The sequence below is a fragment of the Myxocyprinus asiaticus genome, chromosome 9, assembly GCF_019703515.2.
Source record: "Myxocyprinus asiaticus isolate MX2 ecotype Aquarium Trade chromosome 9, UBuf_Myxa_2, whole genome shotgun sequence".
NCBI classification, from domain to species: domain Eukaryota; kingdom Metazoa; phylum Chordata; class Actinopteri; order Cypriniformes; family Catostomidae; genus Myxocyprinus; species Myxocyprinus asiaticus.
In genome coordinates, this window is record NC_059352.1 from 34,427,557 (window position 1) to 34,446,811 (window position 19,255).

The 19,255-nt window shown below is 41.7% G+C and overlaps 1 protein-coding gene across 2 annotated transcripts in view; it reads left to right on the forward strand.

Annotated features, from left to right (window-relative positions):
• Positions 1-369: 369 nt before the first annotated feature.
• Positions 370-19,255, forward strand: part of nol11 (nucleolar protein 11) — a 71,426-nt gene continuing 52,540 nt past the window's right edge. For both annotated transcript variants that reach the window (XM_051706669.1, XM_051706670.1), the window contains exons 1-3: positions 370-538; positions 2,880-2,993; positions 3,071-3,127. In XM_051706669.1, the coding sequence (XP_051562629.1) occupies positions 392-538; positions 2,880-2,993; positions 3,071-3,127 (318 nt within the window). In that variant the 5' untranslated portion in view covers positions 370-391. The remainder of the gene's footprint in view (positions 539-2,879; positions 2,994-3,070; positions 3,128-19,255) is intronic.

Sequence of the window (19,255 nt, forward strand, 5' to 3'; positions counted from 1 at the left end):
GGACAAAGTGGGAAATTACCATAGGAACTGTACGAGACAATATGTCATTTTTATGAAAAAATATCTCGTTATTACGATAAAATGTCGTTTTTACTACATAACTGAGTGAACAGAATAATAAGCATGTGGCAGCATTGCACCACCGTATGGAACAGAGACTTGAGATTAATTAGTTAGCAGTTTTGTGAATAGGTTTTAAGCAAAAACTCTTAAATAGGAACTCTTTGGAGAACTAGTGGTAAGATAAAAATCTTTGTGAATACGGGCTTGATCTTTACTCCAAACCACAGTGAGGCAGTGTTGCGACAATTGTCTGGAATTCTCTCTTTCTGCTTCTACGGGGGACTGTGTAATCTCGCGATAGTAGAAATCGCGTCAGGCGTGCAGAAACATGGCAGCGCTTTATGAGGGCTATACGCTGTGTGGACTCGTACCAACGCAAAACCCCTTGTTTTCGGGAATTTTGGGGATTGAACTGGACGGAGATGTTGATCATGTCCTTGTCACAGACTCGTCGAGATCTGTCACCGTTTACAAGGTAAAATGATTCAGAAAAAACGGTCTGTCTAGTGACGCGCTGCTGGGGAGTTTTTTTTTTTATTACTTTCTGTATTCAGTAAACAATATTATACATTTGGATATACAAATATTAAACATTATATAGCAAGATATGTATAAAACTACTTAAAACAACAACAAAAATGCACTTTTTCAACCGTTAAAACGGAGTGTGGCATGTTGGCCATTTCGTGCACTCAGCGCACGTGGCTAGCCGTACATAGCGGATGGGGCGGAGTGACCGGCAGTGATGGTGAACTGGCAAAACAATTGCAAATAATGAATATAACAACTAGCGAAACTTATGTTAAGACAGCACCTTACAAAAGGGAGTTAAACGCTTTACCATTATACCATGCTGTGTGAATATGTATGGTATTTAGATATAAGTGTTGAACTGAGGGTGAATACCGCGCTAAAGCTAGCGGCAACACAACGCTCGGGTTTGAAACATCACTTCCGTCAGCTGTTAAACGGCGAACGCTTCCGTGTAGTAAAAATCCGTTAAGTGTTCCATTTGGGATGATACTAGTGATGGGAAGTCCGATTATTTTCCGCGAACTGGTTCTTTCGGACGGTTCGTTTCAAAGACGATTCACCAGTTCATTTACGTCATCACCTAATGACGTCACTATATAGAATGCTAATTCTACGACGCCGGCGTATACGCACAAACACATTCAATAAAGCCATATGTAAGGGCATTTTATTTAAGTTATAATAATAAGGGTGTTTTATTGTCATCAGTGTTTCATTCAGTGATCTTACAATACATCCTACATTAAAGTTTTGCACCCAATACAGACACTGATATACAAACGTGGATGTTCTACACATGTTTAAAGCATAAAAAGTGATTAAACTAGTCTTAATATACTCACCCTTTTTTAACAGAAACCATGATCCAGCTCATCACAGCTACAGATATAATCTGCATGCACAATACTCAATAGTAAAATTTGTTTACATATATCTCGACTGAAACGTTTCGCCCCCTCATTCAAGTCCTCGATTCACGCATGCTCATCAGCTGCTCACTGATCAGCATTTCTCAGTATTATGTCCGAAAGAGGCGATTCTCAGTTCAGTGTACTGGTGACTCGCAAACTGCTGTGATCGACTCAGTGTACTGTTGACTCGAGAGCTGTAGACTGGATCATCTTCATTTGTTGACAAAACGATAATACAATCAAGTCAAACACATTTCCAGTATGTTTTATTTGTTACACACTCTGTTGTTCAGCAAAATACACCTGAAACATACATTTTGCCCCTTAATCACACACATGCTCAATGTCAGCAGCTCATCGGTTCTCAGTATGTCGGACACCTCCGAAAGAGGCGATTCTCAGTTCAGTGTACTGTTGACTCGAAAACTATTACAAGCAATTCATTGTACTGTTGACTCGAGCTGTTGCTAACCGAGCGTTCATTCCGATTTGTGAACTAGTTGGAGCACTTAATTGCAAAGAAGAGTTGGTAAAAGCAGATATCACCAGTTATAGGATCACATTACTTCAGGTTATCGGCTCATTTTGATTCGGAGTGTCAGGCACATCTGAGAGAAAGGACAGGTTAAGGAGTAACTTGTGGCTCAGTGTTGACGCAAACTGTTTCAAACGATTCAGTCCGATTTGGTGAACCAGTTCAACTTGTTCACTAAAAAGAACGATTCGTTCACGAACTGGACATCACTAGATGATACTACACTGAAAATTCATACACTACGTCTAAGTGCATAGGACATTTTGTACGTGTATAGTGTGTCGTTTGGGACACAGCTTATTCTGACCGGCTAATCGCCCTTATTTAAAGTCTGTTATTTATCAAACATAGTAAAATTAAATATTTTACTTGCATGATTAGTTCTAAGTAATGCGGTGGGACTGTCTAATCTCGTAATAGTAGAAATCACGGCAGGCGTACAGAAACATAGCAGCGCTGTATGAGGGTTATACGCTGTGTGGACTCACAGGGCCAAATATCAGGGCCCGTATTCACAAAGATTTTTATCTTACCACTAGAAGTTCTCCAGAGAGTTCCTAGCTTGGAGTTTTTTGCTTAAAACCCCTTGAGTTCGGGAATTCTGATGATTGAGCTGGACGGAGATGTTGATCATGTCCTTGTCACAGATTTATCAGGTTATCAGCATGTAAACGGAAGCACAAGAACGCATTTGAGGTGTCTCCCACATTCAAGTATTATTAAAAGTCAATAGTTCCGCATAATATTAATCTTTTGTGTAAATGTTAATAAATAATCAATCGACTAGCACTTTGTATGTGTAATATTATCTAAATGATGTTGCCTAATATTTCCAGGTGTCTGATCAGAAGCCTCTGTGCAGCTGGACGGTGAAGCAGGGACAGATCATAACCTGCCCTGCAGTGTTTAACACACTGAACCAGGAATATGTGGTCATTACAGATGACAAAGTGAGTAAGAGTAAAGCTGTGATTTGGTGAAATACTCCACACACTTTGAGATTTAAAGTTTGCTTCTTTTTGTTTAGGTTGTTAGAGTTTGGAAAGATGATGATGTCAACATAGACAAGGCTTTTAAAGCAACAGTAAGTGCTCTTTTTAAAACTACACCTTCAATAGAAAGTGAGAGAGTGCAGCTATAGACTCTGCTGACTCCATTAAGTTTTGAGTTAGGGTACTGAACTTTGAAAAGCAGGATCTTTTAAGCCTCGTGCATTGTTTTTTTTTTTGTGTGTGTTCCATTTATCTTAAAACACTTTAGTTACTCTTTTATAATAATGAGGTGAGTATATTAACCTTGCCATTTTATTTCATTATGAAAATATTTAATTAACAGTAATAAAATAAAAAACTTTAATATAATGCAGCAAAATGCCCTACAATGAAAATTACAAAAAGTACATTTTTGTTATGTCAGCATTTATTGCCATTTATGCAAAGCGGATATATGATGCGTTCTGTTGTCACAATCAAAGATCATTATGACACGCTGGTTAACTAGTATAAACACACCTACACACATAATGGTTATACTCTAAGGTTTTGTTTAGGTTAGTTATGCAAAATCACTAAAGCATTTAGGAGAGGACATCTAAATGCTGCTATTCATGGTAAACATTTTTTTTAAAAACTGTACGTGAGGGGCATATTGTTGAGCACTTTAAATGGTTTGACACCCATAGACTTGCACTGTGGCAGTGATAAATGAAAGAGACATGGGACGAAAAATACTATGCAAGTAGGTGAAGCGCAGACGCATCTTGCAACGCAAGCTGAATTTCACGTGTCTGCGTTTTGAAATGTGTCAGACTGCAATTCATAACGCAACACAACAATGCGTTGCATTCTCAGCGTTGCTGCTAGGGGTGCTATAGCGAAATGTTGTTAACTGTCCACTTCTACAGTGAGTTTTCTATTTAAACTCAACTACTGTTGATGTCCCACTCCCACCTCTATGCTGAGTGATGACTACTAACCAGTGATGCGACAAAATTCTGGAGACTCTGCATCTTTTTATTTTGACCAGTTGTCATTTTCTGCAAATAAATGCTCTAAATGACAATATTTGTATTTGGAATTTAGATGAAATGTTGTCAGTACTTTATAGAATAAAACAAAAATGTTCATTTTACTCATAAGTAATAAATCCAGAGAAACAGGTAATTTTGCAGTGGTCTCTAAATTTTTTCCAGAGCTGTATATACACTCACCGGCCACTTTATTAGGTACACCTGTACATTTACTTACTTCTGCAATTTATCTAATCATCCAATCGTGTGGCAGCAGTGTAATGTATAAAATCATTCAGATATGGGTCAGGAGCTTCAGTTAATGTTCACATCAACCATCAGAATGGAGAAAAAAAAATTTAGACCGTGGCATGTTTGTTGGTGCCAGTCGGGGTGGTTTGAGTATTTCTGTAACTGTTTATCTCCTGGGATTTTCATGCACAACAGTCTCTAGAGTGTATAGAGAATAGTGAGAAAAACAATCAGTGAGTGGCAGTTCTGTGGATGAAAATGCCTTGTTCTGATTAACACTTTTTTAGTGATTCAGACACATGAAACAGAAAAGCAAACATATATATACACCGAATCAACTTTTAACCCCCATAATTCCCTTTCACCCTTCCAATCCCCAACCCCACCTGACCCCCAACAAACATCCCTGTGGTCCAACTTGAGAATACCAAAAAAAAAAATATATATATATATATATATTACACAAAGGCACACACTTTTAAAACTACACATCTATCTCCACTTACCCTCCCTGAGAGCCCTCCAAATATGCCGAATAGCTGCCCCATTTTCCATTAAACAATTCAAAGTTTCGCTGTCTTCTATATGACATTTCTTCGAATGCCGCCATCCTGCCCATCTCTATGCACCACTCCCGAAATGAGGGCACTCCAGCCGACCTCCATCCCCTAAGGATGACCCGCCTGCCGATCATAACACTGGCTAGGACCCAATTTCTTTATATATTTGTCCCTATATTAATTTGACTGCCCAATACGTCACACATAAAACTCTGAACCCTCAATCAAAAATCTTGGATCTTAACACACCACCAAAAAACATGGGTTGTGTCCCCATCTTCTGATTGGCAACGCCAGCAGGTGGGTGTGTCTTTAAGACCAAGCCTATACAATCTAGAGGGGGTCCAATAGAATCAATGTAAAATCTTAAATTGCATAAGGTGCACCCTTGATGTTGTTTAGAATCCTAGATCACACTTCCTCCTCCAATACCAAGTTTAAATCTTTCTCCCATAATCTCTTGAGAGAAGTTGAAGCTCCATCCCCCAGACTCTGAATTAGCAGGGAGTAATACACTGAACCCTCATGGCCTTTACCAAAAGCAGTAATAACACATAATTTTGGGTTCAGCCATATGCTCGAAGCAACATTTAGATATGTCTGAATTAAACACTCAGGACACTTTTGTCCATACCGTGTGCAAATGCAAGATAACGGGGTGTAACTTTTCCGGTTAGTTTGATATAAAGGCTTTGCAGTGGCGAAATATGGGCAAGAACTACTTGTTCAATACAAAACCAGGGAGGGGGGCTCTCAGGTGGAAGCGACCGATGAGCCAAATGTCTGAGACCGAACGCATAATAATAAAACAAAATCTTGGGTAGGCCTAGCCCACCTTCGTCAATCGGCCTATGCAACTTGTTGAAATGTAGTCTGGGACGTTTACCATTCCAAATGAAGGACTTTGCTATGCTATCAAATTGCTCGAAATAAGAAAGGGGGTCATCTACAGGGAGAGATTGTAGTAGGTAGTTACATTTTGGAATGAAATTCATTTTAATATTTTAAATTCATTTAATCTTCCCAATCATCGATAAATGTAATGAAGCCCACCTGCCCACATCGCTCGAACCTTATTAAAGGGTCAAAATTAACTCTAAATCACACATTTGCTGGGAATAAAATGCCCAAATAATTAATGCCCTGTTTGGGCAACTGGAAGGCACCCAGCTAAAAAGCAGTTACTGGGCAGTACGCTGTCAGAGCCAAAGCTTCAGATTTAGACCAATTGACTCTAATAATTCTGTGGAGGCAAGGCATAGATCTAGTAGGGTCGGAGACAAATGATAAAATATCATCTGCGTAATGCAAAACCTTATGCGCCATACCTTCTGCCACCACCCCTGGAAAATTATCCTCATCGTGGCTGCTAATGGTTTCGGGGCAAGACAGAACAATAATGGGGAAAGAGGGCAACCCTGTCGGGTGCCCCTATCCAGAGTAAAGTAATCTGAAATTAATCCATTTGTTTGTACCACCGCTACCGAGTGTCTATAAAGTAACTTAATTCATCCAATAATCTTAAAGATAATCCCATTCTACCATATCCAACGCCTTTTCGGCATCAAGTGAGATGGCAGCAATCCGGAGTCTGATCATTCGCCACTGATCACATGATATTGATGAAACGCCTAATGTTATCAGAAGAGCTACGGCCCTGAATAAACCCCACCTGATCTATATGTATAAGAGATGTCATAATTGGTTAGCCAAAATTTTTGACAATATTTTAACTTCTAGCTGGATCAGGGAAATTGGATGGTAACTCTTATACTCGTATTTATCTTTGTCCTGTTTAAGAATCAGACTGATCTGGGCTTGTGTCCTGGTTGGAGGAAGCTTTCCATTCTTTAATGATTCCATATAAACTTCTAGCAAAAGTGGAGCCAGTTCTGTAGCATAAGATCTAAAAAATTCAGCGGCAAAGCCATCTGGCCCCGGAACCTTGCTGTAGGCAAGGCCTTAATTACCTTGCCAAGCTCCTCCAAGGTTATCTCACAATCAAGAATTTTTTTGCTCAGTCATCAGTTTAGGAAGTTCCACAAAGTTTTTAATATCTTCATCAGTAGATGAAGACGTGGAACTATAGAGATCAAGATTTCTTTAAAAGCCTTATTAATATCAATGGCTGAGGTAAATATTTCGCCACCAGCAGATTTCACTGAGGGAATGGTAGAAAAAGACCCTCTCTGTTTTATATATCTAGCCAAAAGCTTTCCTGCTTTGTCCCCAGACTCAAAAGTATGACTGTCTTGCCCTGAATAGCCAAAACTCCAACTTCCACGATAAAATAGTGTTATCTGTTTCAGTCGGGTCAATTCTCTGAGGCCATTAGACGACATTCGGCGCTTCTGCTCTGCCTCTGCATTTTTAATATTCCCTTCCAATTCCACGAGTTCTTGTGCTTTGGATTTTTTTTGGTGAATGAGTCATACTGTATGATCCGGCCCCTGAGAACCACCTTAAGTGCCTCCCACTTGGTGTGTTGCTCTACAAAATAAACTCCAGCCACTAGGCGGAACCAGCACAAAAAGAGCGTGCACAAACCTTCTTTTACTCATCGCAACGCAACACAAGATCTTTATCGGATGATCTCAGAAATTTGGCCAGAACTGATCGTGGCCTTTCTCCCTCAGTGGATCGCCAAGCCGGAACCCTGTGAGTTCGCTCTATTTACAGCTTATGGCCTCATGTTGAGCAGACTCGGAAATATTCTGTCCCGCTGCTCCCTCCGGGACTCCCACGATACGGACGTTATTCCGCCGGCTACGGTTTTCCATGTCCTCCAACTTCTCCCAGACATGCTCCAAATCCACCTTGGTCACTAGCGGATTAGCAGATAATTCCCTCTCCGAAGACTCCAGATAATCAATCCGTTTCTCGACATCCCACACTCTTGTGACCATATCAGTAAATTTCACCTCCATGGCAGTGATCGATCGACGTATTACAGCAAGATCCTCCCAAGTCAGCAACAACCTTCATCTGCATTGTCGACATGTTCAGCATCTCTCGCCAAATTTCTCGGAACTCTCCAACCAAATCGGCTTCCGGGCCCGCGGCCTGCTGCTCAGAGGTGTCAGCCTGAGCACGTAAGTGTCTTTGTCTCCAGAGCCTGAGGATTTTGAATTCTTTGACATTATCCCCCTAGAACAGTTATGGAACAGAGTGTATCGAATCTCACCGGTTTATGTCATTAAAAGGTATCAAAACCAGCAAATTGCACAGAGCTCGCCATTCACACGTCCGATCCTCGCATGGCGACCCATCGAAAATGCCTTGATGACAGAGGTCAGCGGAGAATGGCCAGATTGGTTTCAGTGTATGTATGTATGTGTATATGTGTGTTTATATATACACACACACACACACACACACACACACACACACGTATATATACACGCACACACACAGACGACAATATATATATATGCGTGTGTGTGTGTGTGTGTGTATGTGTATATATATATATATATATATATACACTAGTGTATATAGGCCTGTATACATTTGATGTCAGAAGTTTACATGCATCTTAGACAAATACATTTAAACTCAGTTTTTCACAATTCCTGACATTTATCGTAGAAAACATTCCCTGTTTTAGGTCAGTTAGGATCACTACTTTATTTTAAGAATGTGAAATAGTAGAGAGAATGATTTATTTTGGCTTTTATTTCTTTCATCACATTTCCAGTGGGTCAGACGTTTACATACACTTTGTTAGTATTTGGTAGCATTGCCTTTAAATAGTTTAACTTGGGCCAAACATTGGGCCTTCCACAAGCTTCTCACAATAAGTTGCTGGAACTTTGGCCCATTCCTCCAGACAGAACTGGTGTAACTGAATCAGGTTTGTAGGCCTCATTGCTCGCACACGCTTTTTCAGTTCTCCCCACAAATTTTCCATTGGATTGAGGTCAGGGCTTTGTGATGGCCACTCCAGTACCATGACTTTGTTGTCCTTAAGCCATTTTGCCACAACTTTGGAGGTATGCTTGTGGTAATTGTCCATTTGCGACCAAGCTTTAACTTCCTGGCTGATGTCTTGATGTTGCTTCAGTATATCCACATAAATTTCCTTCATGATGCCATCTATTTTGTGAAGTGTGCTGTATTGACGTTCAGGCTGTCGGTTGATAGTCAGTTGCCAGTGTATTGTTAAGAGAGAATATATATATTTATATATATATATATATATATATATATATTAAGAGTAATAAAATGCAGTGCTGATGTATATTGATCATGAGAGATCAAGAGTTCAAAAGTCTAATTGCTTGGGGGAAGAAGCTGTCATGAAGTCAGCTGGCGCGGGTCCTGATGCTGCGATTACCACCTGCCTGATGGTAGCAGTGAGCGCAGCCCATGTCTCGGGTGGCTGGAGTCTCTGATCCTCTGAGCTTTTTTCACACACCGCCTGTTATATATGTCTTTGAGGGAGGGAAGCTCACCTCCAATGTTGTGCCTGGCAGTTCGCACCACCCTTTGCAGGGCTTTGCGGTTGTGGGCGGTGCTATTGCCGTACCAGGCAGTGATGCGGCCAGTCAGGATGCTCTCTACAGTGCTGCTATAGAACTGTGTGAGGATGTGGTGGTTCATTCCAAACTTCCCCAGCCGTCTCAGGAAGAAGAGGTGCTGGTAAGCCTTCACAACGGCCTCAGTGTGGCCAGACCATGTGAGTTCCTCAGTGATGTGGACGCCGAGGAACTTGAAGCTGCTGACTCTTTCCACTGGTGCTCCATTGATGGTGATGGGGCTGTGTTCGCTGTGTTTTCTCCTGAAGTCCACCACAAGCTCCTTGGTCTTACTGACGTTGAGGGAGAGGTTGTGCTCCTGACACCAGCATGTCAGTGTGTGCACTTCCTCTCTGTAGGCTGATTCATCATTGTCAGTGATCAGACCTACCACCGTCGTATCATCAGCAAACTTAATGATGACATTGGAGCTATGTGTTGCCACACAGTCATGTGTGTACAGGAAATACAGGAGTTGGCTGAGAACACAGCCCTGCGGGGCTCCAGTGATGAGATGTTACTGCCCATTCTAACAACCTGGCGTCTGCTTGATAGGAAGTCCAGGGTCCAGCTGCACAGTGAGCCGTTTAAGCCCAGAGCCCGGAGTTTCTCATCAAGCTTGGAGGGCGTTGAATGCTGAGCTGTAGTCTACAAACAGCATTCTCACACCTATTCCTTTTTTCCAGGTGGGAGAGAGCAGTGTGTAGTGTAGATGCAATGGCATCATCAGTGGAGCGGTTGTTGCGGTATGCAAACTGCAGTGAGTCCAGTGAGGGAGGCAGCACAGAGCAGATGTAATCTCTGATTACTCTCTCAAAGCATTTGCTGATGATGGGGGTCAGAGCAACAGGATGCCAGATATTTAAGCAAGTAATTTTGGATTGCTTTGGTACAGGCACAATGGTGGACGTTTTGAAGCATGTGGGGACCACAGACAAGGAGAGGGTAAGGTTGAAAATGTCTGTAAAAACACCAGGCAGTTGGTTCGCGCACGCCCTGATGCGGCCTGGAATGCCGTCCGGACCCGTGGCTTTACAGATATTCACCCGTCGGAAGGATCGGGTTACAACCACTACCGAGACGGAGTGAACTAACCTCTGTAGCTTCGGCTGCGGGAGCTCTCTCCGTGAGGGTGGTGTTATTTCCCTCGAAATGACCATAAAAAGTATTTAGCTCATCTGGCAGAGAGGCAGCGGTGTTCATGGCAGAGTTTTTATTCCCTTTGAAGTCTGTGATGATATTAATTCTCTGCCACATGCTTCTAGAGTCCGTGGTGTTGAACTGTCCTTCAATCTTGTCCCTGTACTGGTGTTCGGCTGCTCTGATAGTTTTGCGGAGGGCATAATGCTCCTCTGCATTCCCGGAATTAAAAGCGGAGGTCCATGCATTAAGTGCCGCATGAACATCGCTATTAATCCATGGTTTCTGTTTCGGTAGAGCCGTATAGTTTTGGTCGGTACAACGTCTTCTATGCACTTACTGATGAAACACGTTACGCTATCAGCATATACCTCGATGTCGTCATCAGAGGCGGACCGGAACATCTCCCAGTCTGCGTGATCAAAACAGTCTTGTAGCACAGAATCTGATTGGTCCGACCAGCACTGGATCGTTCTGAGGGTGGGTGCTTCCTGTTCCAGATTCTGCCTGTAAGCGGGCAGAAGCAGAACAGAAGAATGCTCCGATTTGCCAAATGGTGGGCGGGGGAGGGATTTGTAGCCATCCCGGAAGAGAGAGTAGCAATGGTCCAAAACCCGGTCCCCTCATGTGTTGAAACTGATGTGTTGGAAGTATTTCAGTGCGATTGATTTGAAATTGGCTTTATTAAAGTCCCCTGTCACAATGAACCAGATCAAGAGAGCAGAAAGACTTGATAGTGTACATTCCTCTGATAACACCAGGATTTGTTGATCATAAAACTTATATCACCACCTCTGCTTTTACCTGAATTCTTTCACTCTATCCGCTCTGTGCACTGAGAACCCTGTGGGTTCATTGACTGAGTCTGGAATCTCCGCAGACGTCCAAGTTTCTGTAATGCAGATAATGCAGCAGTCCCTCGTCTCTCGTTGGAAAGAGATCCGCACTCTCAGCTCGCAGAAATTGTTGTCCAGAGACTGAACATTTGCCAGTAGAATACTGGGTAGCGATGATCGATTTGCGTAACGTCTTAGTCTGATGAGAACGCCGGCTCTCCTTCCCCTTTTCCGGCTGCATTTCCATGGCCAGGCTGCCCAGACAAAGGGCTCTGCTGGCGTGTTAGTAAACAGCGGGTCAGCATTGAGGAATTTAAAGTCCAGTTTTCGGTGTGCTATTGCAGAACCAATGTCCAAAAGTGTTTGTGTATCATAGACGATAAGGCAGACAACATCCAAGACAAAAAAACATAAGAACTGTAGACAAAACAAACAAAAAACTGCAATGTTGGGTCGGAGCTTGCAACGCAGCAGCCATACTCGGCGCCATCTTGAGCATTCTCAGTTTGAATGACTTCAACCTAAGTGTATGTAAACTTCTGACTTCAACTGTATATAAACTGACTTTTGCCTAACAAAAGCTAATATTTACCCTACAAAGTCCTAATAAAGTACTTATGAATACACAACAAAGGTCAAAAGCATACCTTCCTATTCTAAGTTTTCTTCTATATGTCCATCATCTATGTTGTCAATATTGTTGTGAATGGGGAAAAATAAACTAACTGTGACAGTGTCACTCACTGTTCCAGTTTCAGACAAAAAGCACAAATTTGCTCCTTTTGCGTGAGACCGTGAGTGGCGGATGCAAAGTGGGTTGAATTGGACTAGTTTTTGACACCACTGATTTAGAGTGTGGCTCGGCTCGAACAGTAGGTGGGGATATTTTACCATGATATGTGATCGTGGCTCAAGCTGAACGGCCTCACAGCAACAGCCTGAATATGCACAGAAAAACACTTTTAATGCGCTGATATTCAAGAGAGCGATCGCTTCATTACTTTTGGGAATGTAGACTTTTATTGGCTACTAGTTAATGCAAATACCAACAGCTGTTTACATCTTTTCACATTAAAATGCTACATTTTCTTCATGTCAGTGTTTCTGTTACTTGATTTTAAAGTTTTTGTTCAGATCTTCAGCAAGATCTTCAGCTTTTCTTTTTTTTTCTCTCTCTCTTTTGCCAAAAAACGAAAATAAAATTTTCAACCGAAAAGTTTCGGTGGACGAAATTCCGGTGCATACCTACAACTATCTGCAGCTTGTGCCAGCCAAGACATCACTTCAGTCTACTACGATGGACTGCAGAGAATGAACTGCTGTCAATTCAACCGTAAGACATAGGATACAAGCTTCCAGCCGGACTGCAATGCACCTTACTGACCTCTGCCTGCATCATCTTGATCATAGGATGGACTACACTCTCTTAAATTGGAATGGATAGACAATAAATTAATCCCAACTAAAGCCTTCATCAGCCAAATAACAGAGGACACTGCATCTACGTGTACTTCCGCAGTTAATTCAATATGGACTTTTAGTCATTAATCTTACAGTTTATACAAAATCCTTTTGTTCTAACATTGGCCACCAACATCTACTTGGTTTACTAATTTAAACCATGACTTACATTATGCCTAGTTAACTAATATTGGCATTATATTGATGATGTTTAGCCAGAGGGGAACTTTTCACAGCTGCAGTTTGTGTTACAGCATACTTTTCTGTAAAGCTGCTTTGAAACTGTGTTTTGTGAAAAGTGCTATACAAATAAAATGACTTGATGTGGTGGAGCAACAGTTTAAACAGAATATTGCTGAGCAAGTTAGTCAAAGGGTTCTTTTTCATTTCTGAAATTGTGTTTCCTTTCCTTGCTTCCTTACTCCACCCTTTTTTTTTTTTTTTTTTTCTCCCAATTTGGAATGCCCAATTCCCAATGCGCTCTAAGTCCTTGGTCAAGTAGCTTCACGCCATCCACCGCGGCGACCATGCTCAACTCGCCACGCTCCCCACCGAGAACAAACCACATTATAGTGACCACGAGGAGGTTACCCCATGTGACTCTACCCTCCCTAGCAACCGGGCCAATTTGGTTGCTTAGGAGACCTGGCTGGAGTCACTCGGCACGCCCTGGGATTCGAACTAGTGAACTCCAGGGGTGGTAGCCAGCGTATTTTACCACTGAGCTACCCAGGCCCCCACACTCCACCCTCTTAGGAAATGAGGAAAGGATGCAAGGAAAGGAAACGAGAACAGAGGAATTGAAGCTTGATGTGTTTGTATAATGGATTTTTGCTTGCGCATTACATCGAAGCCCTTGCCGTTATGTTGAAACTTGATTTATTAATATATTCATAATAAAAACTAATAATTCTAGATGCCTGCACTGTTAAAGTATGTGACAATTATGGTTTATTTAAACCACAAAGGTGAAACATAAAATAAAACTGTTGTCAGATGTGAAGGTGGAGAATTTATGCACGCGTCAGGTGCTTTGACCAAAAAAATCATCCACATAGGATACTCCTTTGCTTCCTCACTCAATCCTCCTCTATAAGAGTCCTTGCCTCCTCGCGGTGCATTTAGAGCAGTGTTTCTCAATCCTTTCCTGGAGGGCCGCTAACACTACACATTTTAGATCTGAATCCTTTATCTAGCACACCTGATTCTACTGATTAGCTTATTAGTAGAGTGCTCCGTGATTTGAACTGAGTGTGTCAAATAAGGGAGACATACAAAATGTGTAGTGTTAGTGGTCCTCCAGGAAAGGATTGTGAAACACCAATTTAGAGAATTGACACATTTGATCGGTTTCCGGGTCACAGACTTGAGGATGGAGGAGCGAGGAAATGAGGATGCACCCAGTGAGAAGCACCCAATAAATTTATAGCAACTTGCAGTACCTCAATAATAACACATCCAGTTTAATGGCAAAGACGTTTGAAGGTAACTATCACCCCCTTGAGTACTGATGTTTTTCCCGCCATGGTAACACAACAATGCACATTGGCAACATGGTGGTCTAGCGCTCGCATCTGCGTTCACGTACTTGCATAGAGTATGTTTCGACCTTTAGGGTGTGCATGTTTGAGTGAGTACGCACAAACTGTTTATCAACACAGGTGGACAATGATGATTATAATCAGATTTATATTCTCACCATCATTTACATTACATTTATGCATTTGGCAGACGCTTTTATCCAATGCGACTTACAGTGCCCTGCTTACCAGTTCAGTCCACTACACCACCACCACTCCGTCATGTTTAATTCATTCTTTACATTTCATTTGCAGTTTCTTGATACTGAGGATTGCAGAAAATGTTCTAGAACAGTGTTTCCCAATCTTTCCCAGGTACCCCCACAGCACCACCAGTAAGGCTGAAATGCCCCTTTATCGAGACAAAAAAAAACATTAACATTTTGAATAAAAACAATGGATTCCTATGGAGCTATTCACACCTGAAGCGAAAGTTTGCAGTCGATTTTATTTTTTTCCTTGAATGAAATGCCCTGACCAATAAAATATGAGCTTTGGATGAAATGTCAGAAGCTGCTGCAGTTACCAAAACCAGTGCAACTGGTCGAGCTGAAGCACAGAAAACTGGTTTGACAACCCATATTAAAAGCAGAAGGAATTCTAGGAAGAAATCCTGAACCAGCAGTGAGGATGTGCATTTTATTTGCATCAAATGCCTTAACTGAAAAAAATATATCTCTCATGGGTTCTCTTTAAGGGGTCATGATATAATTTTTTGTTAAATATAAATTATCTTCTCTGAGGTCAACTGATAATGTTAGTAAAGTTTTTTTTATATCATAATTTAGCAATACAGGTGCATCTCAATAAATTAGAATGTCGTGGAAGAGTTCATTTATTTCAGTAATTCAACTCAAATTGTGAAACTCGTGTATTAAATAAATTCAATGCACACAGACTGAAGTAGTTTAAGTCTTTGGTTCTTTTAATTGTGGTGATTTTGGCTCACATTTAACAAAAACCCACCAATTCACTATCTCAAAAAATTAGAATACATCATAAGACCAATAAAAAAAACATTTTTAGTGAATTGTTGGCCTTCTTGAAAGTATGTTCAATATCTGTATATGTACTCAATACTTGGTAGGGGCTCCTATTGCTTTAATTACTGCCTCAATTCAGCGTGTCATGGAGGTGATCAGTTTGTGGCACTGCTGAGGTGGTATGGAAACCCAGGTTTCTTTGACAGTGGCCTTCAGCTCATCTGCATTTTTTGGTCTCTTGTTTCTCATTTTCCTCTTGACAATACCCCATAGATTCTCTGTGGGGTTCAGGTCTGGTGAGTTTGCTGGCCAGTCAAGCACACCAACACCATGGTCATTTAACCAACTTTTGGTGCTTTTGGCAGTGTGGGCAGGTGCCAAATCCTGCTGGAAAATGAAATCAGCATCTTTAAAAAGCTGGTCAGCAGAAGGAAGCATGAAGTGCTCAAATTTCTTGGTAAACGAGTGCAGTGACTTTGGTTTTCAAAAAACACAATGGACCAACACCAGCAGATGACATTGCACCCCAAATCATCACAGACTGTGGAAACTTAACACTGGACTTCAAGCAACTTGGGCTATGAGCTTCTCCACCCTTCCTCCAGACTCTAGGACCTTGGTTTCTAAATGAAATACAAAACTTGCTCTCATCTGAAAAGAGGACTTTGGACCACTGGGCAACAGTCCAGTTCTTCTTCTCCTTAGCCCAGGTAAGACGTCTCTGACGTTGTCTGTGGTTCAGGAGTGGCTTAACAAGAGGAATACGACAACTGTAGCCAAATTCCTTGACACGTCTGTGTGTGGTGGCTCTTGATGCCTTGACCCCAGCCTCAGTCCATTCCTTGTGAAGTTCACCCAAATTCTTGAATCGATTTTGCTTGACAATCATAAGGCTGCGGTTCTCTCGGTTGGTTGTGCATCTTTTTCTTCCACACTTTTTCCTTCCACTCAACTTTCTGTTAACATGCTTGGATACAGCACTCTGTGAACAGCCAGCTTCTTTGGCAATGAATGTTTGTGGCTTACCCTCCTTGTGAAGGGTGTCAATGATTGTCTTCTGGACAACTGTCAGATCAGCAGTCTTCCCCATGATTGTGTAGCCTAGTGAACCAAACTGAGAGACCATTTTGAAGGCTCAGGAAACCTTTGCAGGTGTTTTGAGCTGATTAGCTGATTGGCATGTCACCGTATTCACATTTTTTGAGAGTGAATTGGTGGGTTTTTGTTAAATGTGAGCCAAAATCATCACAATTAAAAGAACCAAAGACTTAAACTACTTCAGTCTGTGTGCATTGAATTTATTTAATACACGAGTTTCACAATTTGAGTTGAATTACTGAAATAAATGAACTCTTCCACGACATTCTAATTTATTGAGATGCACCTGTATATTATAATTTTCCACATTGTCTCTGGCCCTGTCTGAAATGTACGGTTTTGGCCTTAGTGCCTCATTTAGACTTCAGCATAAACGCTTACAGTTATGATTGGCTAACGCATCAAAGTGGTCAAAGATGTCCATTTAGTGCATGTTTTCATACACCAACAATTAAAAATAGTGCAGATGGGCATAAGAAAGCATCCAGGACGCATTTGTGCTCAAAACAGCAAAACCCAGAGCAGCTGAATGAAACCAAATGAGGTCTCCTTTTCAGAGTTTAACTTGACACCACGTCTTTTAAAAATGGTGCGAGACACATGGAAATGGTCAAAGACGTCTGTCTACTGCATGTTTATATATAAAAAAGAATTCAAAATTGTCCAGATGGGTCCCCTTTGGTGTTCAGGAATAGTTAGTAGGCCATTCTATGCCTTTCTGTCCTGCACTCTCCGTTTATGAATGGAACACCAATGGGCGGGACCAAGGGTGCGATGATATAAAGTAGGCCAGTGGTTCCCAACCCTGTTCCTGGAGACCCCCACACTACACATTTTGGATATCTCCCTAATCGAACACACCTGGTTCAACTCATCAGCTCGTTATTGGAGACTCCAAGACCTGAATTTGGTGTGTCAGAAAAGGGAGATATACAAAATGTGCAGTGTTTGGGGGGCCTCCAGGAACAGGGCTGGGAACCACTGAAGTTAGGCATTGTTGTTGCTATAGAGGCAGTCAGAAATTAATGAGCCCCCTAGTAGGGATGTGCTCGACTAGTCGTCTAAACTGTTCTGATGCTGCTAGTCTACACTGGAATTTCTAGTCGGTTAATATTTCCCCCCCATTAAACTGATTATAATTTGTACACATTTACGTTTGGCTATATATTTTTACAGAGGCTGCGCTTAAATTACTGTCATATGTTACATATTTTAAATAGAATTAATAATGGATTAATAATCCATCCTTTCCCGGATTTTGAATATTCAGACGTTTTGTTTGACATTTTAGTCGGAGGTGCGGCTGTGTTGTTTAAACGTGCTATGAGACGCAGGCGAGGTAGAGGAGCAGGCGCGCCGGTCAAGCTCCGACGGCGTGGCTTTGCGAATCTCCGCTCTCTCCCTAACAAAACGGACGAACTACATCTCCTCACCCGCACAAACAAGGACTTTTCAACCTCTGCTGCCTTGTGCTTCACAGAAACCTGGCTGAGTGAGCCATTCCGGACAGCGCGTTACATCTGCCGGGCTTTCAGCTTTTCAGAGCGGATCGCATCACGGAGTTAATGGGGGGAAACGAGAGGAGGTGGAACATGCTTTTACATCAGTGAAAGTTGGTGTACAGATGTAACAATGTTAAAGAAGATGTGCTGTCCTAATTTGGAAGTGCTCTTTATTAACTGTAAGCCGTTCTACTCGCCGCAGGAGTTTTCCTCGTGTATTCTGGTGAGTGTGTATATCACGCCAAACGCGTGTTTGAATGCTGCGTTGCAACAGCTGACTGATCAAATCACATACACAGAACAGCAATACCCGGACTCAGATATTATTATTCTTGGGGATTTTAACAAAGCAAACCTCACACGTGAACTGCCCAAATACAAACAGCACATTACATGCCCCACCAGAGACAGAAATATACTGGATCACTGCTACACAACAATAAAGGATGCATATTGCTCTGTTCCTAGAGCAGCTTTGGGACTATCTGATCACTGTCTGGTTCATCTTCAAACCTACAGACAGAAATTAAAATCTGCTAAGCCTGTAGTAAGGACTGTAAAGTATGGACCAACGAAGCAGAGCTGGAACTACAAGCCTGCTTTGACTGCACTGATTGGAGTGTTTTTGAAGCTGCAGACACCAATCTGGACGAGCTCACAGATACTGTAACATCAGTTTCTGTGAGGATATGTGCATTCCTACTAGGACTTATTTAACGTTTAACAACGACAAACCATGGTTTACAGAATTTTCACAGAATCCCTCATCAGTGTGAACAAGTGAATAGGCATCTGAAGTCAGATTCATCTGCCAATCAGATTGATTGATTTGTTCTTGGTGGGTGTGGTCTTTAGGATATGTCCCAGTCCAGGCCTTCTAGCTGGCCTTGAGTGACGCAATCACGCTTTAAGTGATGTACGTAATTTGAAAGCGAAGAACGCGAGATCTTGCTGACGAGTCGGCTGTCATCACTGCCTCATCACCATTGAGAGAGATCCTTATGGATTTAAAAACCTAAGATGTTCTGCATGATCTTACGATTGATTAATTAAACAGGAAAGGAGGGCTGATTTTCACTTTAAGCAAATTGGTAAGTGCTTTTTGCATTGTTATAGCAACATCAGGAAATTTCTAAGTGTAAATTAGGCTACTTGAGCATTCAGTGTTGGATCAAGTTTTGAAAAGTAACAGTGTACTCTGACGAAACAATTTATTGCAAGCAACATTTAAATCGCAGATATTATTAGAGAGCTTTTTCTTGGTATTAGACCTCC